The sequence below is a fragment of the Leptopilina heterotoma genome, unplaced genomic scaffold, assembly GCF_015476425.1.
Source record: "Leptopilina heterotoma isolate Lh14 unplaced genomic scaffold, ASM1547642v1 Lhet_123, whole genome shotgun sequence".
NCBI lineage: Eukaryota > Metazoa > Arthropoda > Insecta > Hymenoptera > Figitidae > Leptopilina > Leptopilina heterotoma.
In genome coordinates, this window is record NW_025110842.1 from 5,577,286 (window position 1) to 5,593,745 (window position 16,460).

The 16,460-nt window shown below is 29.8% G+C and overlaps 1 protein-coding gene across 1 annotated transcript in view; it reads right to left on the reverse strand.

Annotated features, from left to right (window-relative positions):
• The window catches only part of LOC122512707 (thyroid receptor-interacting protein 6-like), a 203,096-nt gene that overhangs the window by 40,150 nt on the left and 146,486 nt on the right, over window positions 1-16,460 (reverse strand). The window contains exon 4 of the mRNA XM_043628723.1: window positions 12,120-12,328. Coding sequence (XP_043484658.1) covers window positions 12,120-12,328 — 209 coding nt within the window. The remainder of the gene's footprint in view (window positions 1-12,119; window positions 12,329-16,460) is intronic.

Consider the following 16,460-nt stretch of genomic DNA (forward strand, 5'->3'; position numbering starts at 1 on the left):
AAATGGTGGAACCAATATGGCGATTAAAAAAATAAGAAACTAAAGTTATCGACAACACAATATGATGGAAAAATACCAAAAATCTTTAGTCATCTGTTTTCAAGGTCGCTGATCATGAGTCAGACGTTAAATTTTCAAAATTTAAAATGGCGAAACCAATATGGCGGCTAAAAATTAAAAAATGTAGTTTTTGGCCAAAAAGTATTAAGGAAAATTCACAGTAATTGTTACTTGGAAGTTTTTTGGGTCGCTGACTACAAATCCAGAATTATTTTTTCAAAATTCAAAATGGCGGAGTCAATATGGCGGACGAGAAAATTAAAAATTGATTAAATTTCCTTAAAAATTGTTACTCAGGGGTTTTTGAGGTCGATGATTACGAATTCAGTGTTAGTTTTTCAAAATTCAAAATGGCGGATTCAATATGGCGGCTGTCAAAATTGAAAATTGATTGATTTCGCTTGAAATTTATTACTCGGGGGTTTTTGGGGTCGCTGCTTACGAATCAGGTGTTAGTTTTTCAAAATTAAAAATGGCGGATTTAATATGGCGGCTGTAAAAATTGAAAATTGATTGATTTCGCTTGAAATTTATTACTCGGGGATTTTTGGGGTCGCTGATTACGAATCAAATGTTAAATTATCAAAATTCAAAATAGTAGAGATAATATGGGGGCGAAAAAAATTTGAAATTTACATAAAAATAAAAAAACAAGTAAATTCTACAATAAAGAAATAAAAATAAAAATTTTGAGAAAATAGTTAAATTTTGCATCCTCCCTTTTTATTATAATGAAACTAACCTCAAAAACAGGAAACCAACATTTTGCTTTTAAAGAAAACAAATTGATCAATTTATCCACTATTTTTTTGTGAATTTGCAAACTGGAAACGTATTTTCACAAGCAAATTACCCACAGCGAAATTTTTCAAAGGCAAAGAGTGAGAGAGAGAATATGTGTTTGAAGCAAATAAAAAGTGCCAGAGAAGGGAATTCAATTTTAACAAAACTTTAGCTAAAAGATATTTCCAACAAAAATATATAGCAGAGCAATTATAATCTTAACCAGAGAATCACAATTTTATTCAATAAAAATACGAACCAAAAAGAAGAAAAAAAATCACTTCGCCAAAGAGATAGATAGCGAAGGAGAGATAAAAAAATATAAACACTCATAAATGTAAATTCCTTCCTTTTTATTCCGTTAAAGTCAATTTTCAATTTTCACATTCTGTTTATTAAAAACAGGAAAATAAACTTAACAAAAAAAAAAAATTCCCCCTTTCTCAAATAATAATCCGTTTATTTTCAATTTTTTAAAACGATATGAAAATCAATATTAGAAGGAAGGCGGAAAAGGTTTTTGCGAAAAAAAAAGAAGAGAAAAATGATGAATAACTGACTAGAAGAGCTTAAATCACTGATAGGCGGGTTGAATATATATATGTATATGGAAAAAAAGAAAAAAAATCCACGTGTGAAATTTGTACGAGGGAAATATGGGGAGATCTCGTTGGACGAAACGATGACAAAGTTTGTTTTCTTTATTTCCCGACGTACACGAGCGAGAAGCGGCTCGCTTGAAAAAATATTACCTCTTTCCCCCCACTCCCTCTCATCTCTCTTGTACACCTCACTTACGCGCCATTCCGTCTCTCTTACTGACGCGGTTTTTTTTTTCAACGAGTGAGTTTCGGATTAAAATTCATGGAAGGCTGCCGACCGACAAACGGTTCTCGTAGAGTGAGGAAGATAAAATGTGGCTGAGAGAAAAGTTGGTTTAAAAAAAGAAAGTGGGGGGGAAGCGGGAAAAAGGGAGAAAGAATTTTTGTGCTTTCAGTTGGAAAAAAGCCTATGCAAAAACCATGTAAAGAGTCCTTCGTCGTATTCTTTTTTTTACTTACACACACGTATTATTCATCAAATTCAATGATTATACTGAAGTGCTCTTTAATTTATTCTCTAGGAAGAAAATTCTTTTATTTTCTTTTGGGAAATTTTAAAGAATTTTTTTTTTTTATTAAGAAATCTATGTGGAAGAAATTCAAAGAAAATTTTCGTAAAATATTTGTCATTTTTCGTAACCGTTCACAAATGATTCTTTCTCAGAACGTTATTTTACATCAATTTTCAATGGAGCAGTTTAAAAATTCCAAATTTAAAAAATTCGCCTTCGGGCCCCGCTCTAAAAAGTCGATAAATGTTGATAAAAGATTTTTGCATTATTTTTTCCAACCGTTCACAATTGATTCTATCTTAGGCCGTTAGTTTACATCAATTTTAAAAGGATACGCTTAAAAATTACAAATTTTAAAAATTCGACTTCGGGCCCCGCTGCAAAAAAGTCGATAAATGATTTCTGCATTACTTTTTCCAACCATTCACAAATGATTCTATTTGAAACCGTTATTTTACATCAATTTTTAAAGGATACGCTTAAAAATTACAAATTAAAAAAATTCGCTTTCGGGCCTCACTCTAAAAAGTCGATAAAAGATTTCTGCATTATTTTTTCCAACCGTTCACAATTGATCCTATCTCAGGCCGTTAGTTTACATCAATTTTCAAAGGATACACTTAAAAATTCCAAATTTAAAAAATGCGCCTTAGGGCCCCTCTATTTTGAATTTTCAAAATTTTTACAAATTTCATTTTTTGTTCTAAAAAAACCAACAAAATTGTAAAATTTTGCTGTTTTTGTCAGCCTTAAAAGTAAAAAAAAAACTTGATGAAGACATCGTAAAGAATTCATTTACATTGTTATGGAAAAATGGGAGATAAAATTGAAAAATAGAAAAAAAGAAATATTAAGTGGAACGGGGTGGGAGAGTTATCAAATTTCACTGTGAAAAGTAAACAGAGCAGGTTGACCGACCTTCTGATTCAGTTTAAAAGCGCGTGCCACAAATAAGCGTCGATAAATTCGAAACGTAATACGAGAGCGCGCGAGAGAGAACTTAATCCACAGCCAAATAAAATTGTAGCCTGACAAATCTGCGCTCCCACGAGAGTGAATTATGACTTCGTTTATCCAATGCTTTCACGCGACTTTCTTTTAATTTACAATATCGAAAAATTCGTTTCCTTCTTTTTTTTTTGTTTACTACTCAGGTCACAATGTTTCTTTTCCTATTTTCTATTTTTTTAAAAAGAATTTTACTCGTTTCTTTTATAATTTGCAAATTCTTTATTGTATGTCTATTTGCAAAATTTTTTTAATTCTATTTCTATTTTCATTTTTATAGTATCAGTGAAACAAGCAGGATTGGGTAGTTCCAAAATAGCAGGGGTGGATAGCTATATGAGCAAACTGTAACTTTTAAACAGTAGTTCCAAACAAGCAGGGTTGGGCAGCTATAATAGTCTATAAAATTAGCAGTTTAAACCTAGCAGGGTTGGGTAGCTAGGAGCATAATGTAACTATAAAACGGTAGTTCCCAAAGAGCAGGGTTGAGTAGCTAGGATAGTCTATAAAATAATCAGTTCCGTACCAGCAGGGTTGGGTAGTTACAAAACAGCAGGGGTGGATAGCTACGAGTATAATGTAACTATGAAACGATAGTTCCAAACAAGCATGGTTGGGTAGCTATAATAGACTATAAAATTATCAATTCCAAACATGCAGGGTTGGGCAGCTATAATATTCTATAAAATTATCAGTTCTAAACTAGCAGGGTTGGTAGCTAGGAGCATACTGTATAACTATAGAGGGGTACTTCCAAACAAACAGAGTTGGGTAGCTATGATAGTCTATAAAATTAGCAGTTCTAAACCTATCAGGGTTGGGTAGTTCCAAACAAGCAGGGTTGGGTAGCGATGATAGTCTATAGTATTACCAGTTCTAAACCTATCAGGGTTGGGTAGTTCCAAACAAGCAGGGTTGGATAGCTAAACTAGCCTATAAAATTAGCATTTCCATACAGCAGGGTTGGGTAGCTAGGAGCATACTCTAACTATAAAACAGTAGTTCCAAACAAGCAGGGTTGGGTAGCTAGGATAGTCTATAAAATTAGCTGTTTCAAACAAGCAGGGTAGGGCAGCTATAATAGTCTATAAAATTAGCAGTTTAAACCTAGCAGGGTTGGGTAGCTAGGAGCATAATGTAACTCTAAAACGGTAGTTCGAATCAAGCATGGTTGGGTAGCTAGGATAGTCTATAAAATTAGCAGTTCCATACTAGCAGGGTTGGGTAGTTCCAAAATAGCAGGGGTGGATAGCAGTTCCATACCAGCAGGATTGGGTATAGCAATGATAGTGTATAAAATAACCAGTTCAAAACCATTGCAGGGTTGGATAGCTTATCAATAGAAAATTAAAAACTGATAAAGAAAAATGATGAATAAAATTATTTTCAAAGTCATTAATGCATAACTCCTATATATTATGTATAACAGAGGACAAAATAGATTACATCGTACATGGTAATTAGTTATAGGATCGATATCACAATATAATTTCTTATCGTCGACTCCAAAAAGTCCGGGAATATATGTATTATATAGTTCGGTCAATTTGAAAATGTCGAGTGGCGGCAAAACCCCTCTAAGACTGTCACGTACGTCAAGGTTGTTGGTTACGTGTCACAGGGAGATGGAGGGATGAGGGGAGGGGGACATTTTAAAGGGTCGAAGGTCTTGAGTGAAAATGGGGAAGAGCGAGGGTGGCGGACGATGGCGATAAGGGGTTCATTAGAGGCAGTTTATTACTGCTTTTTGAAGTCTCTCGCGTGTTGTTGCCGTTAAGTCGTTCGATATCTCGGTAAATATCTCGCACTAATCTCGCGAGAAGTTAATTACTAACCTCCAACTTAAACCAAAACAAATTCATATACGTGTATCGCTGGCAAAAAAAAAGGAAAGAAAAAAGAAAAATTAGCTTCTAATTCAATTCAAAATTTTCCTCTACGCTATTTTTTAATTTATAAAATAATTAATACTAAATCGTTTAATCGTAAAATATTTTTTGTTCGCCATCCTTTTTCACTCAAAACTTGAGGTTCAATTTAAAATATATTTTTTTTTATTAATTTGACATTAATATTATAAATATTATAAATGTTAATAATTTTTTTTTTATTTAATAGTTTATGTAAATTATATTTGTAAATATAATTTCGAAGAAAAAGGATTAAAATTAAGGTTCGAAGAAAGAAAAATGATTACAAAATTGATCCGAATTGAAAAAATAGGAGAAAAAAGCGTTAGAATAGTAAAAATTCATATTAGATTCACACTCACGATAGAAGAACGAGGAAACAAAAAAAAAGAAAATAAAAGAAAAAAGAAACGAGCTGTCGCATATAGAAAGAGCTCTTTTTCGAGTTGGTGAATTATAGATGTGACTGTCTATCGTTGAAGCAAATTTGTCCTGGCGCCTCGGAAATACTTTTGACGCAAGTCTCGATGCGCGTAAAAGTACAGTCCAGGTGAATCGGATCCCCGGGTAATCCCAGAATAAAAAAAAAAAAGAAGAAAAAAAAACCCCCCCGCCACCTTCCCCTCTAAACAACAACAAACCAGCCTGGCCAATTACTCTACAGGGGGGCAAAGAGGGGGAGAATTTTTTTTTTTTTGTACTCCTTTTGTTTTAGCTTTGTTGCAATTATTGCACTGTCGTCCTTTGTTTTCGCTAATTGAAAAATGCTCACGATGGCACACCGCAACCAAAACTTTATTGGAGTTGGTGTATTTATCAAAGACAATCTCCCGCCCCAAAAAAAAGGGAAAGTGAAAAAATAAATTTGTATAAAAAAAATTGTTTTTCTAATGATTTAATACAGTCGAACCTGGATAAGTGGTCCCTTGATAAGTGGGAATCCTCTTTAAGTAGAACTTTCTTTGCAGTCCCTGCACAAGTAATTTGACCTTAAATGACCTGGATAAGTGGAATACCTCTATAAGTGGAACAAGAACTTTGGTCCCTTGAGGTTCCACTTATCCAGGTTCGACTGTATTCTGTTTTCGATTTTTCAATCATTTTTCTCTCTGGGTTCAAAATAGAAAAATTTAATCTCTAGGGGGGAAAATACTTCTTTGCTCCCTGGATTTAAAGTTCGTCTTTTTACTCCCTAGGCTGAAAAGAGTCTATTTTGATCCCTAGTTTCAAAAAAGGCTTCTTTACTCTCTAGGTTGAAAAGAGCCTTCTTTGCTCCCTAGGTACTAAACAGACTTCTTTTCTCCCTAGGTTCAAAAAAGGCTTCTTTATTCCCTAGACTAAAAAGAGAAGACTTTGCACTCGATAATTAATTTTAAAAAAGCAGCAAAAAGTAGCTATCGAAAAAATAAACTTGACGACCAAAAAAAAACTCGTTCTAGACACTTCACAAAACCGAAAAAAAATTCCATTCAATATTTTTTATTTTCCTGACTTTTTCCTAATTTTCATAAAAAATATTTCTTTCTTTCTTATCCTGCTAATAAATTCAATTCCTGAAAGGAATTTTATTATTCATCAAAGACTTTCAATATTTATAAAAATAATTTAATTCTTGCAAAGAATTTTATGAAAATGTTTAAATAATTAATTTCTTACGACTAATTTTTTGTAAATTCTAATTTAAATTAATAATTTTATTAAATTTTTTTGAAAATAATTGAATTCCTGGGAGGAATTTTATTTTGTATAAAAATAATTGAATTATTGCGAAAAATTTTATTAAAATTGTTTAAAAAGAATTGAATTTCTGTGAAAAATTTTGTTATTTTTGAAAATAACATTTTTCGAGCAATTCCTTTAAAATTGGATTAAAAATAATTGGAATCCTGATGAGATGAATTTTAATATTTATGAAAATAATTGAATAGTTGCTAAGAATTTTCATTAATTTTTCGAAAATAATTTAAATCCTGAGAATAATTTTATTATTTATGAAAATAATTGAATTATTGCGAAAAAAATTATGAAAATATTTAAAAAGTATTGAATTTCGGTGAAAAATTTTGTAATTTTTGAAAGTAATTGAATTCTTCATAAGAATTTTATAAACATTATTTTAAATAATTAATTTCTTCGATATATAATAAATTTTATTTTCAATAATTGAATTCTTGTGGAAAACTTTTTATTTGTGAAAATTATTGAATTTTTCGATTAATTAATTTAAAATAGTATTAAAAATAATTGAAATTCTTCAATGAGTTTTATTATTTATGAAAATAATTTGAGGAAAAATTGTAAATTCGTCTGGAATTTGGGAAATAAATTTAAATACGCATATATACACCATGATTGGGAATTATTTTTGAAACATTAATTAAATTCAAATACACACCAATTTAGTGATTAGGAAAAAAAAAATTTGAAATAGACACTTAGAAGACTACCGTAAGAAGAGATCATTAACTCCATTTCAGTTTCTAAACTGATTTCTAATTTATTTCTTGTCTAGAATTCTGGAATTCATTAGCCGCCTGTGAAGCATTGATTAATGGATTTTGTACGCAGGAAAAAAATAATTCATCTAGCCAATAGAGTCATAAATTCAATTCTCATTGGGAGTAATATCGTTTTTTTCATTTGGTTTCATTTCAAACATTGTGTGGTTTCTGATTTAATTAATAATAATTAATAATTGAGACAAATCTTTATAAATAGAAAAATTATCCAATAGACGCAACTGAAGGTAGAGTTATGGTTTTTTTAAATTTTTTTTCTACCTTGTTTATTGTTGTTATTACCTCTTTTTATATTTGTTTATTTTTTACTTTTTAGTTCGTTTATTTACTCTTCTGTTTGTTTATTTTTTTCTCTTTTGTTTATTTACTTTTTTGTTTGTTTATTTTTTACCTTTTCATTTCTATATTTCTGACAATTTTGTTTGTTTATTTAATTTTTTTAATGTTTTGTTTGTTTACATTTTCTTATTCTTTTTGTATATTTACTCTTTTGTTTGTTTACTTTTTACTATTTTGTTTTTTTTATCTTCTACTATTTTCTTTGTTTACTTTTCTCTAATTCGTTTGTTTACTTTTTACTAATTCGATTGTTTACTTTTTACTATTTTGTTTTGTTTATCTTCTACTATTTTCTTTTTTTACTTTTCTCTAATTCGTTTGTTTACTTTTTACTAATTCGATTGTTTACTTTTTACTATTTTGTTTTGTTTATCTTCTACTATTTTCTTTTTTTACTTTTCTCTAATTCGTTTGTTTACTTTTTACTAATTCGATTGTTTACTTTTTACTATTTTGTTTTGTTTATCTTCTACTATTTTCTTTTTTTACTTTTCTCTAATTCGTTTGTTTACTTTTTACTATTTCGATTGTTTACTTTTCACTATTTTGTTTTGTTTATCTTCTACTATTTTCTTTGTTTACTTTTCTCCATTTTGTTTGTTTACTTTTTACTATTTCGATTATTTATTTTTTAATTGTTTGTTTGTTTACTTTTTACTGTTTTCTTTATTTAATTTTGACTATTTTGTTTGTTTACTTTTCACTACACTGTTTTGTTTATTTTTTCGAAATAATTATTAATTACTTGGTTCCTTATTGAAAATACAGTCAACAATATATAAACAATCTCTGGCGCAATTGACATGTTCCTCATACACACACACAAACACACACCAGTCGTCGTATTCCTAAAACCGGTTTTTCATCCTAGCCTTTCGGTTTGTGCAGAACTTTATAAAAGCATTCTATAGATATAAATATTGCATTCACTTAAGTAAACTCTCGATGCAATGATACCTATTCATTTATGGGGTACCGTTAATAATTAATTAAATTGTGATAAACCTAGGTAAAAGCAATTTTAATAATAATTTCCTCCTCTTTGCTGAAAAGCGATTTTTTTTCTTTTTTTTTAAATGTATTCACGAGATTTTAAATAATAATAAAGATGATATTTCCATTACAACATCAATAAACGATGTTCAGTTAAAAAAAACAAAGTCTAATATCGCTTAGATCTTAAAAATATTACAGTTCAAATCGGTTCTAAACAGATTTTCGAATTTAGCGTCGACGCTAAGCGTCGAAAACCATTTTTTTCGAAATCGAAAAGAATCGAAGGTTTCAGGTTGAAAAAGTTTGGTAATAATTTTCTTAACTCCAAAAGTAGTGATACTTTTACCTTTGCTAACCCTAAAGTACAGTTTTTGACGCTAAGCATCGACGCTAACTTCAGGGACATTTCTAAACATTCTTCTTGTTAACGGTTTCAGTCAAAAACGGGTCAAAGCTAAAATTTATTTTTTACTGTTTAGATCACTAATAATATTAATAAAAATAATAATAGTGACAACAATAAGAAAGAAAGAGAGAGAGATAAAGAAATGTTAAACGAGAAAATAGTGAGTGATGGGAAGAGAGTCTATGTAGACGCACACTAGTGGATTTCGTCAAGCCCAATCATGTTGATTCAACAAAGTACCTACCTACCAAATTGCTAGAATTTGGTATTCGTCCAGAAGTAGGAAGAGGGATGAAGGAGGGGGGGGGGGAGAGTGAGTGAGAGAGATGCGGTGGTCTGATTGCACATCTAGGGCAAAGCAGGAGCGCGCGAGAGAGACTCGGTTGTCGTTGTCCCGTATCTCGACGTGTTCCAACGGAATGCGACGCGATGATTGGCTTGCGCGCCTTGCTTTCTCTTCTCTCGCGCCTCAAAAACCTTTTCCCGCTGACGGAATATCTCTCGTGCAGTCGAAACGTAAGCTGCTTGACGAGAGGTGGGAGAGTGATTGGACGCATCCCGGTGATTGTGGCACCCCCGCTTCCCAACCCTGTCTCACTCTTTCTCTCTCTCTCTCTCTCTCTCTCTCTCTCTAGACACACACACCACAAAACCTCCCGGTCCACCACAGTCATCCACATCTTCTATATACTTCCACTCTCTCCTTCTTCCCCTCAAAAACCGTCTCTTACTCTCTCTCTCTCTCTCTCCCTACACGACTGTAAATCGAGTTTACCCTCTTGCCGTGGCTCAGCCCTTCAATCAAACTGATTGAAACATTCCTTGAATCCAAAAGAAACGAACATCCCTCCCGACATACATTCAACCCACACCATTAAAATTGCACAATTTTAGTTTCGAAAAGAAAACTCTCTCTCTCTCTCTTTTCTTTTTCCGCCCCCCTAACAAGTAGTTGCAAAATTGGGAAAAAATTAAATTGTGTAGTTTTTTGGTTCTTATGGTAAATTTAAAATATTAATTTTTAATAAAGTTTAGCGACTATTAACCACTAACCCCCAAATAACAAATCTGAAGCAAATCTAATCAATTTTTTAATTTTCTCGTCCGCCATTTTGAATTTTGAAAAAATAACACTGGATTCGTAATCAGCGACCCCAAAAACCTCCGAGTAACAACTTTGAAGTGAATCCGATCAATTTTCAATTTTTACATCCGCCATATTGGATCCGCCATTTTGAATTTTGAAAAAATAACACTGGATTCGTAATCAGCGACCACAAAAACCCCCGAGTGACTAGTTTCAAGCAAATTCGATTTGTTTTGAGTAATTAAAATTACAGATGCTTGCGCACGTCGGTAAGTTGATAAATGCCGATAAAAGATTTCTGTATTAGTTTTTCCAACCGTTCACAAATGATTCTATCTCAGGCTGTTATTTTACATCAATTTTCAAAGGATACGCTTAAAAATTCTAAATTTAAAAAATTCGCCTTCGGGCCACGCTCCAAAAAGTCGATAAATGTCGATAAAAGATTTCTGCATTACTTTTTCCAACCGTTCACAAATGATTCTATATCTGGCGGTTATTTTACAAGAATTTCCAAAGGATTCGTTTAAAAATTCCAAATTTTAAAAATGCGCCTTCGGGCCCCGCTCTAAAAATGCGATAAATGTCGATAAAACATTTCTGCATTATTTTTTCCAACCGTTCACAAATGATTCTATTTCAGGCTGTTATTTGACATGAATTTGCAGAGGATACGCTTAAAAATTCCAAATTTAAAAAATTCGCCTTCGGGCCCCGCTCCAAAAAATCGATAAATGTCAATAAAAGACTTCTGCATTATTTTTTCCAACCGTTCACAATTGATCCTATCTCAGGCCGTTAGTTTACATCAATTTTCAAAGGATACGCTTAAAAATTTCAAATTTAAAAAATGCGCTTTCGGGCCCTACTTTAAAAAGTCGACAAAAATTGTCGACTTTTTAGAGTGGGTGACATTTATGTCGATAAATTTTACTCCCTAAGCTGAGAATAGACTCCTTTGCTCCCTAGATGAAAAAATCAACTTCATTTCCTCAAAAGAAATTCACTTGCTCCCTAGGTAGGAAAAAGACCACTTTACTCCCTCGGACAAAAAAGAAACCACTTCATTTTTTTCTGCAAAATTTTTCACGAAAAAAATACGAATACAGAAAAATCGAAAACCAAGAAAAAAAACGATAAGTGACTAAAACAATTTACTCTAAAATAGTTTGATTTCCGCATACAATTAAAAACAAAAAAATTCATTCTTTAAAAAGTATTTTTCCATAAATGATGAAAAAAAATTACACGAAATAAATCAAATATATAAAAAGGGAATAAAAAGGAACGCTTTTTTTTCTTCTTGGAAACGACTAATAATTTCGAATGTCTAATTTCCGAGGTCAAAGTCTTCTTGTGTGTCGAACCGCTGTGTAAAGTAGGTAGGTACCTAATCGGACGGAGACCGTTCCAAATTTAGAGGATTCGAGGTCAGAGCGCAATTTAATGAGAAACAGACGCTGAACTTAGTTAGACCGCCCTCTCGGAATAGATCGACGTGCGGCTTTTCAAAATGTGTAACTTAAGTAAAATGTACTTTTTTGGTAATTTGGTATTTTGCAAATTGCAATTTTGTATTTTTGTTCTTTTTCTCATAATTGTGATAATAATGGGTAAAATATGTCAACAGGAGAAAGAGAGAGATTCAGGGCAACCAAAAAATCCCAAGTAACAATTTTTGAAAATTTTCCTTCACTTTTTCTTGATAAAAAATTTATTTTTGATTTCTTTTCCAACCTTATTGAATCCGATATTTTTTAGTTTGAAAATTTAACCCCCGATTCGTAAGCAACGACACTAAGAAACTCTGAGTACAAATTTTTGTAAATTTTGACCAATATTTTAATTTTATGTTTTAAAACTAAAAGATTAAAAAATTGAAAATTTGAATAATTACCTTCTGTAGTCGCTTTTGCAGAGGATCATTTGATTTTTAGCGTAACAGCTAGGTCCAATGTCGGCTAATAATGATCCGCACGCTGTACATTTTAGACAATTATTATGCCAATAGCGATCCAGTGCGTAATAAACGTGCCTATCGACAATTCGGCAACCGCATCCCGCACATGGTTGAATCCCCACTGATCCCTCGTGTCCTGCTTCTTGCTGCAATCAAACAAAAAAAAAGGGAATTTAATCTTTTTTTTTCATGTATTTTCAAACTTAAAAATTAACTTTAATTTAAAATTTTTAAAATTCAATTTTTATCTAAAATATTAACACTAAATTTTTCTTTTCCTTCCTTCAAAGTCAATTCTTAAATTTAAGTTTAGAATTAAAGGATGTATATTAAATCACGTAAATTAAAATTGAGTTAGAAAAAAGAAAGAAAAATTTAAGGGACGGAAGTTAGTAAAGTAAAAATTTAGAATTAAAAAGAATTTAAAGTTAATTAAAAATCGAGTTAGCAAAAAAAGAAGAAAAATTTAAGGGGCAGAAATTATAGTGTCAAAAACTATTTAAAGTGCAACAAAGAAATTTTTTTTAAAATAGAAATATTTTAATAGAATTTTTTTTCGTAGAAAGAACGAACTTTACGAAGACTACTATTTCGCTTCTTTCTCATAGTTAAGAAATTCAGTGAGTTGGAAGCTTATAATTTTTCTCAAGCTATAAGAAGGCACTCTCTATTAAAGTAATACTTAAGGCACAGTCATTTACTTGTAGCAGATTAAGGTGTGTCCGTAAAACGGGACCGGGACTCTGCGACCCGGATCATGTGTGCGTAACTTTTTTCACATTTTTCAGAATTTTATAAACGTATACATATATTATTTTTTTTCTACTTATTTCTTATATATTAATTATAAGTTACTATAAGTTACTACTAATTTTACTTCAATTACTACTTGATTTACTATATGTGACGCACTTTTAGGAAAGGTACCTAAGAAGCCCCAAATTTTAGGTTATGTTCATAATTTTGAATGAATGAATCAATGAAAATAAATTTAACACTAACATAGCCTATAATTCGTTTGCTTCGAATATAACTATTAATTCTATTATATATTAATATTAATAGGGTAAGGGGCTAATTTGCTTATTTTTATTTATTTTTTATTTTTAAAAATTTATTGCATCTTTTATGCAATTGTTCTTAAAAATTTAGGAATTTAACCAAAAATAATTTAATTTTAGATTTTTCTTCTTTTAAAAAACGACTTTTCTTTCATGCAAAAACAATTAAAATTATAGAGTATTAATTTTTAAAGGAAAATTGATTTGCGCAAATAATAATGCAATTTGTCTGCTACACTTGATGAATGGTTATGCTTTAAGAACGTATGGTACATATTATATTGTTTTACCGTACACTTATAGTAAAATCCTGGTGCTGGGAACTTGTCAGCATGAAAGAATACTAATGTCAGTTTGAAGCAATGAAAATACTAATTGATTGTCACTGAAAAATTCGTCTCGCGTTAATATGCGAGTTGAAAACTTTTTGCAAAGTGATTGAATTATTCACTTGGGAGAATGTTTATTTCTACTTATTTCTTATATGCTAATTTCATAATATTGTAATATTATTTTTATTATTATTTTACTATTTATTTACTTTATTTTTACAATTAATTTTTTTTTAAATTTACTATCAATTATATTAATAATTAAAAATTAATAATTAACCCGTGTAGGCAGTACAACATATTACCTCAAAATGGTTTTGTTACTAGAATGTTCATAATTAACAAACTTTATAATTAAATTTGATAGTAACCTTAGTAAATCAGAGAGTAACTTTAGAAAATTGGGTAGTAACCTTAGAAAATTCGAGAGTAACTTTAGAAAATTGGGTAGTAACCTTAGCAAATTAGAAAGTAACTTTAAAAAAGTAAGTAGTAACTTTAGTAAATTCGAGAGTAACTTTAGAAAATTGGGTAGTAACCTTAGCAAATTAGAGAGTAACTTCATAAAATTGGGTAGTAACCTTAGCAAATTAGAAAGTAACTTTAAAAAAGTAAGTAGTAACTTTAGTAAATTAGGTATAGTAACTTAAAAAAATAGAGAGAAATTTTAACAAAATAGAAAGTTAAAAATAATAGTTATTAATCTAAATTCAGTACAACTTTGATTAAATTAAGTAGTGACTTAAGAAAATTAGTTACTTACTTAAGTAAACGTTGAGTAGTTATTTTTAAATATTTAGGTAGTAACATATAGGTTATGTTAAAACTAGAAACTTTTTTAAAACTAAGTAGAAATTTAAGTAAATTAGATAGTAACCTACTACTTAATTTACTAGTAATTTTACTTTATTTACTACTTGAGTTACTACTAATTTTACTTCAGTTAATACTTTACATAAATTACTACTAATTTTTCTTCAGTTACTTCTTGCTTTATTACTAATTTAACCTCTGTTACTACTATTTTTACTAAATTACTACTAATTTTTCATCAGTTACTACTTGCTTTACTACTAATTTAACCTCTGTTACTACTATTTTTACTTTAGTTACTATTTAACTTAAGTTACTCCTGATTATTCTTCAATTTCTAGATCAATTATTACTAATTCTACTTTAATTATTACTCTAGTTACTACTAAATCCACTGAATTTCCTACTAATTTTACATCAGTTACTACTAATTTTACCTCTGTTACGACTAATTTGACTTTAGTTGACACTTATTTCATTTCAGTTACTACTTAAGTTCCTACTAATTTTCCTTTCGTTACTGCTTACCTAAAGTTCCTACTAACATTACTTACTACTACTTTTACTTTAATTACTACTTAAGTTGCAACTAATTTAACTTCAGTTTACATTTTACATAAGTTTCTACTAATTTAACTTTAGTTACTACTTAAGTTACTATTAATTTTTATTCAATTACTACATCCAAGTGTTAAGTAGTAACACAAATGTTAAGCAGTGAGTTTAGGTAAATTAAATAGTAACTCGAGTGTTAAGTGGAAATGTAAAACTTAAATAGTAACACAAGTGTTAATAGTAACCTAAGTGTTAATAATAACCTAAGTGTTAATAGTAACCTAAGTGTTAATTGATAATTTTCTTGTTAAGTAGCAACTTTAGTGTTTAAAAGTAACTCGATTGTTAAGTATAGTAACTTTAGTGTCAAGAAGTAACTTGATTATTAAGTAGTAACTTTAGTGTCAAGAAGTAACTTGTTTATTAAGTAGTAACTTTAATGTCAAGAAATAACTCGATTGTTAAGTAGTAATTTGAGTGTTGAGTAGTAACTCAACTACTTAAGTTACTACTAATTTTACTTCAACTACTGCTAGATTTACTACTAATTTTACTTCAATTAGTACTTGATTTACTACTAATTTTACCTTTGTTACTACTTATATTAAATTGCTAATAATTTTACTTAAGTTACTACTCATTTCACTTCCGTTACTTCTTAATATCCTACTAATTTTACTTTAGTTAATATTTAACTTAAGTTACTACTAAATTTATTTCAGTAATTATTTAACTATTTACGTTCGCATAAATTGTTCGTCTGTCACTACTAGTTTTATTCAAGTTACTATTTAACTTAAGTTACTGTAAATTGTTCCAAAGTTCCAACTTATTTAAGTTATTACTTAAGTTATTATTCCAACAAAGTTACTACTAACTATACGTTACTACTTAATTTAAGTTACTAAGAACTTGACTTCAGTTACTACTTAAAATAGTATTAATTTTACCGTAGTTACTACTAATTTTACTTTTATTTCATCGTGAGTTACTACTAATTTTGCTTCGATTACTTCTTTACTACTAATTTTAACTTTTTTACTACTTAAGTTACTACATACTTATTTCACTTTAATTGCTTCTTAATTTCCTACTAATTTTAATTTTGATACGACTTAAGTTACTACTTATTTCACTTCAATTACTTCTTAATTTCCTACCAATTTTATTTTAGTTACTGCTTAACTTAAGTTACTACTAATTTTACTTTAATTGTTATTTAAGTCTCCACTAATTTTACTTAAGTGACTATTAATTTTACATTAGCTTTTACTTAATTTCTAACAAATTTTACTTTAGATACTGCTGAATATAAGTTACTAATAATTTTATTTTAATTATCATTTAAGTTACCATTAATTTTATTTTAATCGACATTTAAGTTACCATTAATTTTATTTTAATTGACATTTAAGTTACCACTAATTTTACTTCAGTTACTACTTCTTTCACTTTTGTTACTACTAGATTCACCTTAGTTACTACTGAATTTCCTACTAATTTTACTTCAGATCTTA